Here is a 17,906-nt window from a genome sequence, read left to right on the forward strand (position 1 = left end):
TCCTGATATGTTATATGCTCGAGTATTGTATGATCCGTTAGATCAGTATCCTGGTAGATATGATGTTATATGTTGTTATGATCTGTTAGATCAGTATCCTAATAGATAGGATGTTATATGTTGTTATGATTCGTTAGATCAGTATCCTGGTAGATAGGATGTCATATGTTGCTATGATATGTTAGATCGGTTTGTCTGTCTATAGACTGTTATGTGATTAGCTGATATATGTGCACATGTTTGATTGGTAATTGAGGCTTATCTGCTTTGTTTGAAAGCCAATAGACCTGGGCATTCCAACCCGATGGTTGTGGGTCATGAGTATTCCATCTCGAGGATGATTGGACTCGTAGTATGTGGGCATTCCAACCTGTTGGTTGTGGGCCTGGGGTATTCCATCCTGAGGATGATTGGACCCATAGAATGTTGGTATTCCAACCGGATGATTGAGGGCCTGGGGTATTCCAACCCGATGGTTGACTGGACCCATAGTATGTTGTTCATGATTATATGTATATTGTTGTGTGTATGGGTATTTTGGGGGAACTCAATAAGCTTTGGGCTTACAGTTTCAGTTTTGGTTTTAGGTACCTTAGATGATCGTGGGAAGGCAAAGGCGTGATCGTACAACTCCTCACATTTTATGACTTTGTTTCTAGAATACTCTGATATGGAACTATTTTGAAAACAAATTTGTAATGATTAATGGTTTTGAAACATTTTTTAAAATTTTAAATTTGGCATGATTTTTATGGGTGTTACACCACCCACATTGGTCAGTGTCCAATTAAAGAAGCATAATGCTCCAACACATGCACCAGTAATGGCATCATTACCTACTCCTACCGAATGTACTGGACCAAGCATCGTTTTCCCCTTCTCTGTTCAAGTTCTAAAAAACGTAACCAAAAATATCTCTAATGAACACGAACTGGGTCGTAGTGGATTTTGGGTTTGTTTACAAGAGTCAAGTACACGATGGAACAAAAATTACAGGAAAAGGAATGGAAGCAGGAGCTATATTGATGAATTCCAAGCATAAATAGTTTTACTATCCAAAGTTCTACATTGGCGCTTGATGGAGAGAAATCGGTGAGTTCATGTTAGGATTTAGGGCAAAGAAGGGATGAAGCAGATATATTGGCGGCGATGAGAGGGAAAACGGGTTAGGGCAAAGAAGGGAATGAGTAGTCGGCAATGATGCGAGAGGAGGAAACAAATGGTAGTACGTACGCCCCTTCCTTACCTTGCAATCAATACAAAAATCGATACTTGGAAAATGATGATAGTTCAATTGAGCACCAGAGGATTTCTTATTTGAACTTGATGTAAAAATCGTGAATTTCTTTTTTGTGTGCTTTTGATCACCAGATTCTTTATGAAAGAAAGGGAATATTGGTTATTGTTTAATTGGGTTTGTGTTTGTTGAGAGAGAGAGAGAGAGAGAGAGAGAGAGAGAGAGAGAGAGAGAGAGAGAGAGAGAGAGAGAGAGAGAGAGAGAGGGTTCTCTATTATTTTTTAATTGTTAAAATAAATAAATAAGTATTAAATTAAAAAAATGAAAAATAAATATTATAGTAATTTTATTTTTCGAAAGGACTATTTTCACATAAAAATTAATAACGCAAAGCCAAAAAATGAAATTGATGAAAACCCTCAAAACAAATACATATCAATTTTGTCTTTTTAAAAAATCTTGAAGAGCTTAGTTATCATCTTCATTTTCTCTTGTACTTTGACTTGAAATTTATGGTTACAAATAATAAATGCTTTATTTTATATTTTCAAATTTATTTATCTTATAACCTAAAACGTCTAATATTTTTAGGATAACGGTAGACAAGTAAACACGTCCAACTATTTACATTAATTCAAAAATCATTTATATAAGATAATATTTTTTATAAGTCAATAGGTGTTCAACTATATACGTTTTGTTTTTTACTATAATTTATTATAAGAATAAAAGTGCATAAAATAGTTATTATAAATAAGTGAGTGACGAACCATTATCATCAAATGGTTGCTATCCATACAATGTGATTTCTGATGACGTGGACCAATAACAAATAGCTTAAGATTTCATTTCTCCCACACTTGTCCATTATTACAAAGCATCGGCCAAAGTTCCATTTCATCACCCACACACCGGAATTAACACTGCCGCCACTACAACCACCACCACTTCCGCCGCTGAATCCACCACGAAACACTCTCACACACCTCTACTCTCTCCCCGATTACTATTTTTGTCTCCATTACGATCATACATTTCTGTTTTTTTTCCCTTTTCCGGCTCGATTCTGCTTAATCGTCTTTACAAAACCAAGCTTTTTTTTGTCATGGCACTTTGTGCGTTTGCATTCCCTGGACAGTTGAATCACCGGTCGCTTACTTCACATACGCCTGTGCTTCGACATTGCTTCTTTGGAACGGATCTACAACAGCCTCAATCTTCACACAAGACCTTCAATCAGGTTTGATATGTTCAGCTTTCATGATTTACTTTGAGTTTGTGATTCGTTAGAAGAAGGGTTTTATTGGATTTTGATTGCTTTCGAGCAGGGAAGTAAAAAAGTAGGTGGGGTTCGAGCGACACTGTCGGAAAGAGCTGAGTATTACTCGCAGAGGCCTCCGACTCCACTTTTGGACACTATCAACTACCCAATTCACATGAAAAATCTGTCAATTAAGGTAAATTTCATCTCATCCACCTTCTAATTTTGCAATAATATTACTAAATTTACTTAAAACGAAGTGTTAACGTTAACTAATCAAGCCAATTTTGGATTTGAGTAAAAGACTGGTTTGAGTAGGAATTGAATTGAGTATGCTAACGATTATGATTTTGATTTTGAATTTGAATCTTGAATTGCAAATGGGATTTCAAAACCGTTTATCTTCACACTGTTTGATGCAGGAACTGAAGCAATTAGCTGATGAGCTTCGATCTGATGTAATCTTCAATGTTTCAAAGACCGGTGGCCACTTGGGTTCGAGCCTTGGTGTGGTGGAGCTCACGGTGGCTCTTCATTATGTCTTCAACACCCCTCAAGATAAGATCCTTTGGGATGTCGGTCATCAGGTGACCTATTATGGTATTATACTTTTAGAATACTGTCCCACATGCTTGTCCTACCAGTAAAAAGAATAATCCAAGCTGCACATCACCTTTTTTACTATAGGATAGTTGATTTATTTTTACCTAGGTTGTGGGACCCATTTTGATTTACTTTTTTTTTGTTAGTTGTGGGACCCATTGGTGATACATTGTGATTTATTTTTTTCATGTTGGTTGTGGGACCATTGGTGGTACTTTTATTTACTTTTTTCATGTTGGTTGTGAGACCTTGATAATGCCATCTGCTTTTTTGGTGTTGGTTGTGGGACCATTTGTGGTACTTTTATTTACTTTTTTCATGTTGGTTGTGACCTGTGAGACCTTGATACTGCGATTTACTTTTTTCATGTTGGTTGTGGGACCCTGATACTGTGATTGTGGTTGTATTTGAATCGAACTATAATGTGTTTCGCAGTCTTACCCACATAAAATCTTGACCGGAAGAAGGGACCGAATGCACACGATGAGACAGACAAACGGGCTGGCAGGGTTCACCAAACGTGCTGAAAGCGAACATGATTGCTTTGGCACAGGGCACAGCTCTACCACTATTTCAGCAGGGTTAGGTAATTAACTAATTTCTTTAATTTAATCATTAAATCTAACATGTAGTTGGCTTTTTATTACTTTTTAGGGACAAACGTTATCCTTACTTTTAAATTTTAATACCTAATTCATGTTCATTTTGAAACGAGCAGGAATGGCTGTGGGAAGGGATTTAAAAGGAGGAACAAACGATGTGGTTGCTATTATTGGTGATGGTGCCATGACAGCTGGACAAGCTTATGAAGCCATGAACAATGCTGGATATTTGGATTCAGACATGATTGTGATTCTTAATGACAATAAACAAGTCTCATTACCTACTGCAAATCTTGATGGGCCTATACCTCCTGTTGGAGCTTTAAGCAGTGCCCTTAGTAGATTACAATCTAATCGCCCTCTTAGAGAATTACGTGAAGTTGCCAAGGTTTGTTATCACTTCATAATAATAAATTCTGTTTTATTATCTCTAAAGAGTCTGTTCCTTTTTTACTTAATGGGCTTAATGGGTTAAGCACTTAATTTGGAATGCAGGAAGTTACAAAACAAATTGGTGGGCCGATGCATGAACTTGCTGCTAAAGTTGATGAATATGCTCGTGGAATGATTAGTGGTTCGGGTTCATCATTATTTGAAGAACTTGGTCTATATTACATTGGGCCAGTTGATGGACATAGCATTGATGATCTTGTTGCTATTCTTAAAGAGGTTAAGAGTACTAAGACAACGGGTCCCGTTCTTATTCATGTAATCACTGAGAAAGGACGAGGATACCCTTATGCTGAAAAAGCAGCCGACAAGTACCATGGTACTTCTACTTCCTTTGATCTCATTAACATCAAAAAATAACAACATACTTTCATTTCTTCCTATTATAGCATCTTACTATTGTTTCTTCCTATTACAATATTATACTTTTAAAAATCTATCCATGCATAGCAAAATCATCAAAATACAAAGAAATTTTGAATGTTGTAATTGGGTAGCATTGGCAAAGCATAATGCCCTAAAAAGAAAAAAAAAATTGAAACTACAATGCAATAATTGGGTAGACTTTTTTAAGTACAATGACTTAAGAAGAAGTATAAAAGGACAATGATGTAATAGTAAAAATGAAAGGAAAACCTCAATTGTTTGATATTTCTATATTGAGTTATTTAAGTAAAAAGAAACAATATTTTAGTCGATTATTGTATCTGTTTCAGGTGTGGGGAAGTTTGACCCTGCAACGGGAAAACAATTTAAATCGAGTGCTCCGACTCAATCATACACGACTTATTTTGCGGAGGCGTTGATTGCGGAAGCGGAGGCGGATAAGAAAATCATCGGAATCCATGCGGCGATGGGCGGCGGAACTGGGATGAATCTGTTCCTGAGGCGATTCCCAAGTCGGTGTTTTGATGTCGGAATTGCAGAGCAACATGCGGTTACTTTCGCTGCTGGATTGGCGTGTGAAGGCCTCAAACCATTCTGTGCAATTTACTCTTCCTTCTTACAGCGAGGTTATGATCAGGCATGTCATTCCTTCTTCCCCTTTTTTACCCTACAAACTTTCTTCGACTATTTTGGTCTTTTTTACCCTAAAACCCAATTAATCATTCTGTTTTTTATGATATTGGTTGGTGTGTTAAAACAGGTGGTGCACGATGTTGATTTGCAGAAGCTACCAGTGAGATTTGCAATGGATAGAGCGGGTCTTGTTGGCGCAGATGGCCCCACACATTCAGGGTCATTTGATGTCACTTACATGGCATGCCTCCCTAACATGGTGGTGATGGCACCTTCCGATGAGGCTGAGCTTTTTCACATGGTGGCAACCGCCGCCGCCATTGATGACAGACCCAGCTGTTTCCGGTACCCACGAGGGAATGGAATCGGCGTGCCGTTGCCACCTGGAAACAAAGGCATTCCTCTCGAGGTACTTTCTTCTTCTTTTTATAACTTTAAGCAAAATTACCTTTTTGTCCCCCATGGTCGATGATGTATTCATTTATTTTTTTTATGTGGAAAATAGATTGGAAAAGGGCGAATAATGCTGGAAGGGCAACGCGTAGCACTTCTAGGCTATGGAACAGCTGTTCAGAGCTGTATGGCTGCAGCCGAATTAGTAAAAGATCGTGGCTTAAATATAACCGTTGCAGATGCGCGTTTCTGTAAGCCATTAGACCATGCTCTTATTCGTGCCCTTGCAAAGTCACATGAGGTCTTGATAACGGTTGAAGAAGGGTCTATCGGAGGTTTCGGGTCTCATGTTGCACATTTTATGGCATTAGATGGCCTTCTTGATGGAAACTTAAAGGTACACATACATACATGCTACTTTTTTCTTTCATTAAGTGTATGTCATATTAAATCTATTAAGTAAAAAAAAAAACAACACATGGTTTCTTTTTATTGACAAAACATGGAACTAAAGCTTTGAATTCTGCAGTGGAGACCGTTGGTGCTTCCGGACCGTTACATAGACCATGGTGCACCCGCGGACCAATTGGCTGAAGCCGGGCTAACCCCATCACATATAGCCGCGACCGTATTCAATGTGCTTGGGAAAACACGAGAGGCTCTTGAGGTTATGTCATAGAGTGTTTTCTTTTGATGTTGTAAATGTAGAAATACGGATGCACGTGTTATTTATTTATCTGGATAGATATACAATAGTTGAACTTCTAACAGACTGAAAATATAGAGTGAAAAGTTGAAAAAGTCCTTGTAAAGGTTCGATAGTCTAATGTTAGAGGTGCTTTATTTTGGGTGCAAAATTTTACAAATTGGTCTATGATTTTATAATGCATAGTGGTTAGTGAGTTTAATGTTTTTTTTTTTAAAAAGATGATCAATTATATAAGTAGTGTTATGCCTTCTGGTGTTCGTTCTGAAATGACAAACTAACATAATTTTTTTGTCTATTTTTAGTGATCGGATAAAGAAAAGGCAAGTTAGTTTCTTTATTTTTGTGCTTAGCAGCAACGTACCTATGTATATCTATTTTTTTCTATACAAATATGATGAAATATTAGTAAAATATTGAATACTTTTGAGCTCAATTCAAGTTAATAATGTATAAAAAACTTATATTGAATTGCAATAAAAATAAGAATATATTTGGAATTCATCTAAACAAAAACAACCTATACATTCTTGTATTTAAAATACATTTAACAAAATGTAGACTACAAGCTTGCATTTTAAATTCATTTAAACAAAAAGAACAATAAAATTAGCATTAGCCAATTTTCTATTAGTTACTTTTTATTCCCTCCAAAGAAAACATTACTTGAACAGATTTTCATTAGCTAGCCATGTTATTCGTTGATTTTTACTGGTCAGTTGACCTTAAATGAGAATTGAACAAAAGTGTAAGTTAGTTGGGTATTTTTAAACAAAATGTTAAGTTTGTTGGGTTTTCTTAAAGAGACAAAACATGATTAAGTTTTTTAAACGGTTTGAAAACTTCGTTGTGGTTAATAAGTCAATTTTCATTTAAATAAATATGAAAAACTAACATATTAAATAACCGTTATCTCAAACTATAGAAAATATAAAACATGTTGAGTTACCAACAACAGCCCTCGTCAATTCGCCTATGCATCGTTGGAATGTGGGAAAAGGATGAAATTCAAGTAATATATTCTATTATATAATATACTTTAGTTCTATAGTTTTATTTTATGATAGATTATGGTTTTTATTCAATAGAATAAAAGTAGTAATAATCTAAATTATTACAACATATATGTTACTTTTTCTATTTAGGAATTAGGATCAATATTAATGTATATGTTATTTTGACCAAATTTAATATATCGGTTATGAATCTTATCTTTTAATATTATAATAATTTATAGATTACTAGTCTCCTATGAAAGAAGACTAGATTGCCATGTTTGAGACATTGAAATATGATAATAAACGTCTCCCCCGTTTTGTGTTCACCTTATTCGTTTGCTAGAACTTGTCTAGATTTTATTGTTTCCGTCTTGCATGATACGCAACAGTTATCACACGTTAGAGAGTTAAAAAAAAACTTATAACTGTTCAAAAGTTTTACCCATGTATTGTCACTATCTCCCTAATTATCGAAATCTATTATCCACACACTACAAACTAGAGATGATTGTTACGACATTCTAAATTGTGAATGGATTTGAACTTTTTTTAGGCTTGTTATGATCACTTTATACAACACACTGTCGTGGGTATGCAACACCACACTATTTGGTGTTTTCCCCATGTGGTGAGGCCTCATGCACAAAGCTTTCTACTACATCTCTTTCCTTTAAAGTGGATCCATATGAGTCGAGATGAATCCATAAGGTGGATCCATATTGAAGAACATTACTTTTTGTCAGGTACAAACTCTTGATACTACAAACAATTGATACATAATTATAACTTTTTGGACGGGGTTCATAACATTTTTCTATTTCATGCATAATATTTTCAAAATAATAGTTTCTTTTAAGTGATCCAACTTACTACAAACACTTAAATATACCTATTAAAATCGTTTATAATCATTAAAATTGTTAATGATAAAATTGAACTTATAAATGAAAGTGTTTATAGTAAAATACATTTCTTATAAATTAAAGAGAAAATGACTCGAGAGGGTAACCAACCTGATATTATTCACATTTTGTTTTTATCATCGAACTTGTTATTTGTGTTCATATATATATATCATTATGACTAACTATTTTAGGTTTAGCTGGTCAAGTTTTCCGGCAATTTCAGATGCGTGTTCATTACATTCATTCCAAAAATCGTTGGTTCATCAATCAGATTTGTGTTCATCTTATTCGTTCATCAGACTTGTGTTCATCAGATTTGTCTCCAAAAATTGATTTTAGATGTGTGTTCATCATATTCATTCCAAAAATCGTTGGTTTCAGATTTGTGTTCATCAGATTCAGGAACGATTTCAGATGTGTATTCATGGTTCGTTCTATGTGTTTTTGGTTCGTTCTTGTTCTTGGGACAATTTTTGAAACTCCATAAATCGCAAACCAAAGCTGATGAAGAACATGAAATGATTTAGAACGATTTCCGGCACACACACACACACACCCCTTCTTGTTTTCTTAGATTTGACACACACTCCATGGATAAAATCGATTTGAAGGTCAAGCTCTGGAAAATGGGTTTGAAGTTATAATCATGGTAGAAACCAAATCTAGAAATCTATGTGTTCTGGGTTCGTATTCTTATTCTTGGAATGAGTACTGAAACCTTAGAAATCGAAAACTAAAGTTGATGAACAACCTCCTAATGAACGATTTCTGGAACCATACATCTTCATTTGGGTTTAAACCCACAAATCTGGAACCATTTGAGTCTTAACCCACAAATCTAGAACTCTTCAAACCCACAAATTTGGAACCATTCAAAGTCGTTGGTTTCTGGAGATGACAAAGTCGTTGAAAAATTCAAGTTTGGCCGGAAACTCGTCGAAGAAGATGAACGAAGGGTCGCCAGAGATGACGAAGTCGTTGGAAACCTTGAATAGCAGGTTGCAATAATTATTGTGAACACCTAAAACAAGTTAAATGGTAAATAGTGTACAAAAAATGACTAAATGTGAACAAAAACAAAAGTTCATTACCCTAATATGTCATTTTCCTTAAATTAAATGACAAATTTGATACTAAAATATATTTCTTATATATTTATTAAATAAATTTTATATATATATATATATATATATATATATATATATATATATATATATATATATATATATATACGATTAGGTGTTTAAGACCATAACTAAAATTGATAGTAGCACAGTCCTTTCAGGTTGCCCTCAAACCTAGAAATTGGACATGATGATTTTAGATCCCCTATCTTGACTCTAAGGTCTCTAGCATGTCCCACCTGCGTTGCTAATATCTCACGGGCCTCGCCCACGGGTCTCACCCAACCCATACTAATTAGCGACCTTGCCCTTGTTCTCACCTATCTAGGGCTACGCGAGTCCTAAACCATCACGGATCCTCAAAGAACTATCCTTTCTCGATCTCCATCTGGCTGACTAGGAGATACGGGCCTTGCCCACACTCCGCTAACTAGGAGTTACGGGCCCTCGCCCACACTCCTCTATCTAAGAGATACGGGCCCCCGCCCATACTCCTCTAACTAGCTACTAACAAATGTTGCAGCTATCCCGCAATCTTACCACCCTCTCCATGCTATCTCTACACTGACTACTAATCTGAAAACATCCCATGCCGGACATTCCCTCAATCTGCATCTTGACTCACTCGAGTCCTACTGGTGATCCTCCAACCTGGTTTTCCAAACCAGCCATCAACTAACATGAATACTACGGTCATCCCGTTGCCTCACTACACTTCCCACACTGTCTACCTACTGGTGAATGCTACGGCTACACCCGCAGACTTACAACATTCTAACACTATCTGGCTGCTAGTGAATGCTATGGCTACACCCGCAGACTTACAACATTCTAACACTATCTGGCTGCTAGTGAATGCTACAGATGCACCCGCAGACTTACAACACTCTTGACCTAACACTCAACTACACTTGAGTCTTAACTGGGGCCCTAACCTGGTTCCTGAAACCCGCTTCCCAAAGCCTAGGAAAAACGTAAACCAATTATTGGAACGTTTTCTGAACTCTCCGCTCATCCAATCCTTAATCAAAACGACCACTTGACCGTCTCCCGTTCTGACGGAAAAATCTCTAGCCTGGTCTCCCAACCAGTCATCAGCTGATTGTGCATATACGAACTCAACTTCGGGAAGTTTTCCCCAACTCCCCGCCCACATGCTCCTCCATCCAAACAGCCACTTGGGCTGCTTTCCTCCTCAAAAATGATGCGAACCCAATCCAGTCTCGCACTTACTTCTGCTTCTGATCACTCAGGTGGTTCTCCCTCACTTTGATTCAACTAGCTCCTTACAGCTTACAGCTTGATAAGGATTCTCAATCCTTTTCTCCATCTAATGGTCGATCTGTTGACAACCAATACTTACTATTGCTAGTGCTCCAAAACTAACCAATACCGAATCTGAACCACTCTGAAAGACTAAAAGAATACCTCCTGATCCCCTCTTACACTTGCTACAGTGATTGCATCCTGAGAACTTGCTCACAAGGAAAAATCTTCGAACTACTACTCTAACATCCAAGGTATGCAGATGGCATATGACTTAATCACTAGCAGGAAACATAACATTCTGAAATACACTTACTAACTTCGATGCAATACCATAACAATAAAATCATAAACAGAAGTTGAATTTGAAATACATACCAGCGGTCTATTGCAACTCGATCTTGACTTCCTGTGGAACCATGTGAATTGAGACCTGAACTCCCTTCCTTCGCGAAGTATCTGTGAAGAAACCAGAGCTGCCTTAACCACTACAAGGGGGCAACCTGCCCTGATATGTTCGGGCTGATGACAATGATGACACAACTCTACTTCCATTGTGCATTCCTGACGATTGTAACCCTTCCACCCGCACTTAGATTTGATGTGAATTTTATCATGTGTCCCTTTACCCCTTTTGCATTCACTATGACCATTCGGGTCTCTGGCGTCAACTATTGCAGCGTCCGACTGCTCAACTTGTTGAGCCTGACTAGAGGTCTGCTTCCTCTTCCCTAACTGCCCATCTAACCCAATCTCTTGATCCCGACCTACTCCGACTACCTCATCAATCGTCTGAACAGTCGCTGTTTGATCCTGGAACCTAGCGGTTACTCTATCCGTAACACGCTCGATAATGTCGGGTAACTCCTCACGTACAGCTCGCGAAACCTCCACATCGATACAATCCTGTAGTGGATTCTCCTAAAGACAAGGTGTGTAACGCACTTCCAATCCCTGGTGACAAGAGCTAATAACGGGACCCTCCCTTTCAAGGGATCCTAGAGATCCATAGACATTGGGCCCCAGAGGAGCTCCTAACATGGCCACCATCTCAGTGCAGAAGGCTCCCAACCTTTCATCCAAAATCTCTAAAATACCTTCCTTGACCGTACCAAAGATCACAAAAGTCTGGTCTAAAATACTGCACATAATCTCTGCTGATACTAACACTCTCATTTGCTCCCTGAGCTGCTTGGCTCCTGAACTCGAGCCTGACTCCTCACTAGCACCTGAACTGCCCACTTGCCTACCCCGTAGCATCACTATACTGCATGAGTCATAACATAACTATCATCAAAATACTCATTACTACTGAAGGATCACACACTCACTACAAGTTCCCCGATTTATCTTAGCCCTTCTCGAATCGAGTATGGATCCTCTGCTTTCAGTAGTACGGGCCCATACTACCTTCCACATCTATCCGTACTTTCCTCAAGAATTGCCTCGACTCCACCGAGTCCCTTTCACTACTGCTATTGCTCCATGGTACTCTCATCCTAGGCTTGCCCTAAGGTAATCACCATCCTACTCTCCGCCATCTGCTACATAAGAAGTCCATGCTTTCCTTCCCTAACTAGCTTGCGAATACTATTACATATTATTCAGACCAGATAATTCTTCAAATGAGATATCCTACCCTACAACGGTTGGACTCAGATGAGAGTTGCGAAATAGAGTTAGACCTAGCATTCTGCAATTATCTAGTCCTTGCAATATATAACTTAACATATTTGTTTACTAGTTAGTGAAAGACAACTAGAACTCCTAAAAGCACCGAACAAGTAGCATCCGGACATCGAGTAGACATAATCAAGCAAATACTATGCATGCTATCATCCTGACTAATCTGTACTAGCATGTAGTTCTCATAAAGTTGAAACACATATAGCAGGCACATAAGGCATCCTCCTTAAACCCTTAGTCCTAATCTAGCATGCTGTTCTAATAAAGCTAATACTCATAACATAAACTTGTATGGGTAATTTGGGAGTACTTACTTGAGCTCGGTTGATTGCATGCACTACACCCTTTAACTTTTTCTTTTTTCAAAGTTCTTTTTCAAAATCCTTTTTGTAAAAAATGATTTTCTTTTGAAAATTTCTATACCAATTCCTTAGTTTGAGTTCAGACACACTCGAAGTGTGCCCGAATCCCTCAAACCAAGGCTCTGATACCAACTTGTAACATCCCACAAATACAACCCAAAATTTTTTGTTTTTAGAACATTATTAAAACCATCATTTCATTACCAAAGTATAAAATCATAAACTACGTGTTTCAAAATCTCACAATATCTATCACATATCAAATCTCATGTCAAATGTCATATCAAAATATTAGAGTAAAACTCTCAGTCTGAACACCGTGGTGTGTGCCATGCGATCATCCCGAGCCCTTCCCTTTGCTAGTGGAAGTACCTGAAACCAAAACTGAAAACTGTAAGCACGAAGCTTAGTGAGCTCCCCCAAACTACCGCATACCATACAATAATGTATAAAGCAAATACTGGGCCTTGCCCACTGCATCGGACCGAAGTCCGAACTTACTAGGGACTCGCCCACTGCATCAGAATGAAGTCCGGAATAACTAGGGCCTTGCCCGCTGCATCGGACCGAAGTCCGGACTAACTAGGGCCTCGCCCACTGCATCGGACCGAAGTCCGGAATAACTAGGGCCTTGCCCGCTGCATCAAACTGAAGTTTGGAATAACTAGGGCCTTGCCCGCTGCATCGGACCGAAGTCCGGACTAATTAGGGCCTCGCACACTGCATTGGACCGAAGTCCGGAATAACTAGGGCCTTGTCCAATGCATCGGACCGAAGTCCGGAATAACTAGGGCCTCGCCCACTGCATCATACCGAAGTCCGGAATAACTAGGGCCTTGCCCGCTGCATCGGACCGAAGCCCGGAATAAACTGAACATAGCATAAACATGATCATCACATATAACATAATCACATATACATGTATTAATCACAAAGACATCAAGCATACAAACTACTTCTTGGGACTACCCCGACATCAGACCCAAGTCCGGAACTACTATCATCTAAACGGATCGACATTGTGGCCGTAGACCCGTTCCTACTGGAAGGAAACTCACCTCGCACAACTGAAGACTAGCTGAAGCCTCTGGATGCTATTCGACAATTCCACTCACCTCAATTCAAGATGAAATCTCTCTTCTGATTCAAAATCATGGTGTAACGTGTATCCTCCCCTGTTCCGGTCATGGAATAGATGAAATAAATCAAAAAATGGATTTTTGTTTAAGAATGAAATCTTGTTAAAACTGTCCATATGCGGTTCATCCTTCGGAACCATATCACATCTTGAATCTGATGAAATAGGATGAATTGAGGCGGAATTTTTTAAAGTAGAACTAAGAAATTCTTCGTTTTCTTCTGGAAGCAGATGATTAGTCATCTGCTTCTCACGTTCCGTGAATAGTCAGGACATTGAGGAATATCTAGAAAGGCATTTCGGGAATCGGTTTGATTCTATCTCTATTCCTTCTGTTTGAAGAAAGGAAGGATCCCAAAGAATCGATCTTTCTTTTAGTTGTTGAATCTCTCTTTGATTGATCAATGTGTGATATTCCGAATCCTCATTACTAAGGGAATCAAAATGATCTCTGGATTGATCAGAAGATCCTTTCAATTGGCTAGAATCCCTTACTTGAACGAAACTAGATCTTGTGGAATCATATTGAATATTTGACGATACATTCCGTACCTTGGGAAAAAACCGATCCTTGTTTACCAACCACACATTGTCTAACCAAATCAAATTCTCTCTCGATACGTTCCTCAAAAGATCCGATTCGGGCAGATTCTTCCCCCAACTAACGAAGAGATCTTGGCAGAATTGCCACATATGAAATTGAGCACAATTTTGCAAAGAAATAGCCGACTTGTTTCTCGAGAAGAGATGGGAAACATGCTCAATATCATTTGATTTAATAGTTGACCCAACCCCTTGTTGTTTGAAAAAACCCTCCACTTCAATTGGTATTTTTTCACGAAAAGCAGACATGAAATAACAAATCCAGTGTTTCACTAAGATTTCGAATAGTGGTCCCGAATTCAAGTTGATTCTATTTTGCCTCTTCCTCAGAGAAAGACGATCAAAAAATTTCCAATCATGGTCCTTGCGGATCGGATCATCCATATAATATACAAAGAAAAACTCAAGATATTTGAGATCTTTCTCTTTGAATAAGATCTCAATTCCAGCGACGGTTTCATTAGATATCTTACAACTAGAATCCCTCTTTTTCCGATCCAGTCCCTCCTCCACCACGAACCCCAGTTAGATTCAGGCATGCTACACTTTTTAGTGATTGGAAGAACCCAAGTACTCTCTTTCGGATTCAGGAAAGAACTCTCATAGATCTTTTTTCCTTTTGGAGGATATAGGAGCGAAACAATCAAGCTATTGATATTGGAAGACCCAACAGATTCTTCCAATGTATCATTTCTGGGTCCAATGGAATTCATAGGTATAGGAAGACCCCCTATCAAATAGAGATTTTTTTCTTTCGACCATATTTCGATTGGTAATACGATATATAAGGACCGCTACTCCAAAGAGTATTACACCCTTGATCATGAAATATCGATTGCTTGTTGAACCCTGTGAATTGTGTGAAAGTAGGATACTCCAAATTCGGGAGTCAAAAAGTTTTATAAAACATTCTTGGTGGAAAAAATGTGAATGAAAGATCCCACTCAATTGAATTGGGTCCAGGAATCTAAGAAATAGTGAGAATTATTGATCTCTCTCAATTCTAAAATCCAGGACTTGAATTCATGTCCTGTCATTAAATTCCTCCTGATTTATTAGAACTAAAAGAATTCCATTTAAGCATCTCATTGCTTTAGTTGAAAGATTCCATTTGAATTGGAATCTGGTCATTCACTAAGACCCGCTAAGCATCCATGGCTGAATGGTTAAGGCACCCAACTCATAATTGGCGAATTCGTAGGTTCAATTCCTACTGGATGCACGCCAATGGGACCCTCCAATAAGTCTATTGGAATTAGCTCTGTATCAATGAAATCTCATCATCCATACATAACGAATTGATGTGGTATATTCATATCATACGATATGAACAATAAGAATTAGTAGTCTTATTAAGACTAGAACTCATAGGGAATCAAATCGATTTATGGATGGAATCAGGTATGCAGTATTTACGGACAAAAGTATTCATTTATTGGGGAAAATCAATATACTTCTAATGTCGAATCAGGATCAACTAGGATAGAAATAATGCATTGGGTCGAACTCTTCTTTGGTGTCAAGGTAATCGCGATGAATAGTCATCGACTTCGGGGAAAGGCTAGAAGAATGGGACCCATTATGGGACAGACAATGCATTACAGACGTATGATCATTACGCTTCAACCGGGTTCTTCTATTCCACCTCTTAGAAAGAAAAGAAATTAAATCAAAATACTTAATAGTATGACGATACATTTATACAGAACTTCTACCCCGAGCACACGCAATGGAGCCGTAGACAGTAAAGTGAAATCCAATCCACGAAATAATTTGATCTATGGACAACATCATTGTGGTAAAGGTCGTAATACCAGAGGAATAATTACCGCATGGCATAGAGGGGGAGGTCATAAGCGTCTATACTGTAAAATAGATTTTTGATGGAAAGAAAAAGACATATATGGTAGAATCGTAACCATAGAATACGACCGGAATCGAAATGCATACATTTGTCTCATACACTATAGGGATGGTGAGAAGAGATATATTTTACATCCCAAGGGGGGCTATAATTGGAGATACCATTGTTTCTGGTACAGAAGTTCCTATAAAAATGGGAAATGCCCTACCTTTGAGTGCGGTTTGAACTATTGATTTACGTAATTGGAAGTAACCAATTAGGTTTACGACGAAACCTAGAAATCGATCACTGATCCAATTTGAGTACCTCTACAGGATAGACCTCAATAGAAAACTGAAGAGTAACGGTAGCAAGTGATTGAGTTCATTAGTTCCTCATATAAAATTATTGACTCTAGAGATATAGTAATATGTAGAAGACAAAATTGTTTCAAGCACCGATAGAACCGGAAGCGCCCCTTCTTTCAAAGAGAAGAGGACGGATTATTCACATTTCATTTGATGGCCAGAGGCGAATTGAAAGCTAAGCAATGGTAATTCTAAAGATTCCCGGTGGGGAAAAATAGAGATGTCTCCTACGTTAACCATAATATGTGGAAGTATCAACGTAATTTCATAGAGTCATCCGGTCTGAATGCTACATGAAAACATAAGCCAGATGATGGAAAGGGGAGACCTAGGATGTAGAAGATCATAACATGAGTGATTCAGCAGATTTTGATTCCTATATATCCACCCATGTGGTACTTCATTATACCATATATATAAGATCCATCTGTATAGATATCACCATCAACATCCAGAAAACCGTATGCTTTGGAAGAAGCTTGTACAGTTTGGGAAGGGGTTTTGTGACAACCCGAAATTTATCCTGTCATTTTAATCTCTCCTTCCGTTAATAAAACCCGCTTTATTAAATTGCCCATTAACCTTTTTGAATTAGGTTAATTAAATTGGGACTTTTATTATGACTTCATAAGGGTTGAAACAAATTAGAAACACCCTCAATATTTGTGACAACCCTATATTTTTCCAAAAGCAGTGTAACTCTCAAATGTCAAATACAACAAAAAAACTATTTGAAATCAACGAAATTAACCTCAAAATAAAAGTGTTTAAATATCTAAGTTGGGATGCATCAAATATTAGATATCGTGCCAAGGTTTCCAAAAACATAAAGAACGTTCAAAACCGGGTTATATTGAAGAAATTATAACCACTCGTATATTTACGACACACCATTAAAACGCTATTTAACGTAAAAAGTGAAATTTCAATAAAATTCATTTTAGCCTTAAGTATCTAAACAAAAGTTGTAGAGTTCATTAAACTGTAAACGTACATAAAAAGATCGCCCAAATTGGACCTCTTATGAAGAAGTTACGATTTTCCTAAGTTTCGTAACAGTAGTAGAGGGCTAAAAACTCGAATTGAAGATCGAGTGTTATTTAGCTATCGCAACCTAAACGAAAGATGAAGACCTCCACAATAGGAGTAAAATGATAAAAAGACAAACGAAAACCGATGTCGAATAAAGAAGATATGAATTTTTAACGGACTATAGCAGTCCTGGCTTATTAAAAACATATCATTAAAAATAAAGTCAAAACTAGCCGACGGAGTCTAAATGAAAGTTGTAGAGCATAATCTCACCTACGTGTGGATGTAAAGAACGTGAAAAACGGAGCC

The 17,906-nt window shown here is 37.7% G+C and overlaps 1 protein-coding gene across 2 annotated transcripts; it reads left to right on the forward strand.

Moving 5' to 3' along the window:
* The first annotated feature begins 2,096 nt into the window (after positions 1 to 2,096).
* Positions 2,097 to 6,423, forward strand: LOC145052928 (putative 1-deoxy-D-xylulose-5-phosphate synthase, chloroplastic). 2 transcript variants are annotated; one of them, XM_079000857.1, is made up of 10 exons: positions 2,097 to 2,477; positions 2,566 to 2,694; positions 2,921 to 3,098; positions 3,537 to 3,687; positions 3,820 to 4,091; positions 4,199 to 4,472; positions 4,870 to 5,177; positions 5,301 to 5,582; positions 5,679 to 5,963; positions 6,096 to 6,423. In XM_079000857.1, exons 3-10 carry the CDS (start codon positions 3,096 to 3,098, stop codon positions 6,243 to 6,245), a joined length of 1,725 nt encoding a protein of 574 aa, XP_078856983.1. In that variant the 5' UTR covers positions 2,097 to 2,477; positions 2,566 to 2,694; positions 2,921 to 3,095; the 3' UTR covers positions 6,246 to 6,423. The 2 variants fall into 2 exon arrangements, with proteins under 2 accessions (XP_078856983.1, XP_078856982.1); XM_079000856.1 differs by having other exon boundaries at positions 2,107 to 2,477; positions 2,921 to 3,085.
* Positions 6,424 to 17,906: the final 11,483 nt, after the last annotated feature.

This window comes from Lactuca serriola, chromosome 5, assembly GCF_051521515.1.
Source record: "Lactuca serriola cultivar US96UC23 chromosome 5, Lser_US96UC23_V15, whole genome shotgun sequence".
Lineage (NCBI taxonomy): Eukaryota > Viridiplantae > Streptophyta > Magnoliopsida > Asterales > Asteraceae > Lactuca > Lactuca serriola.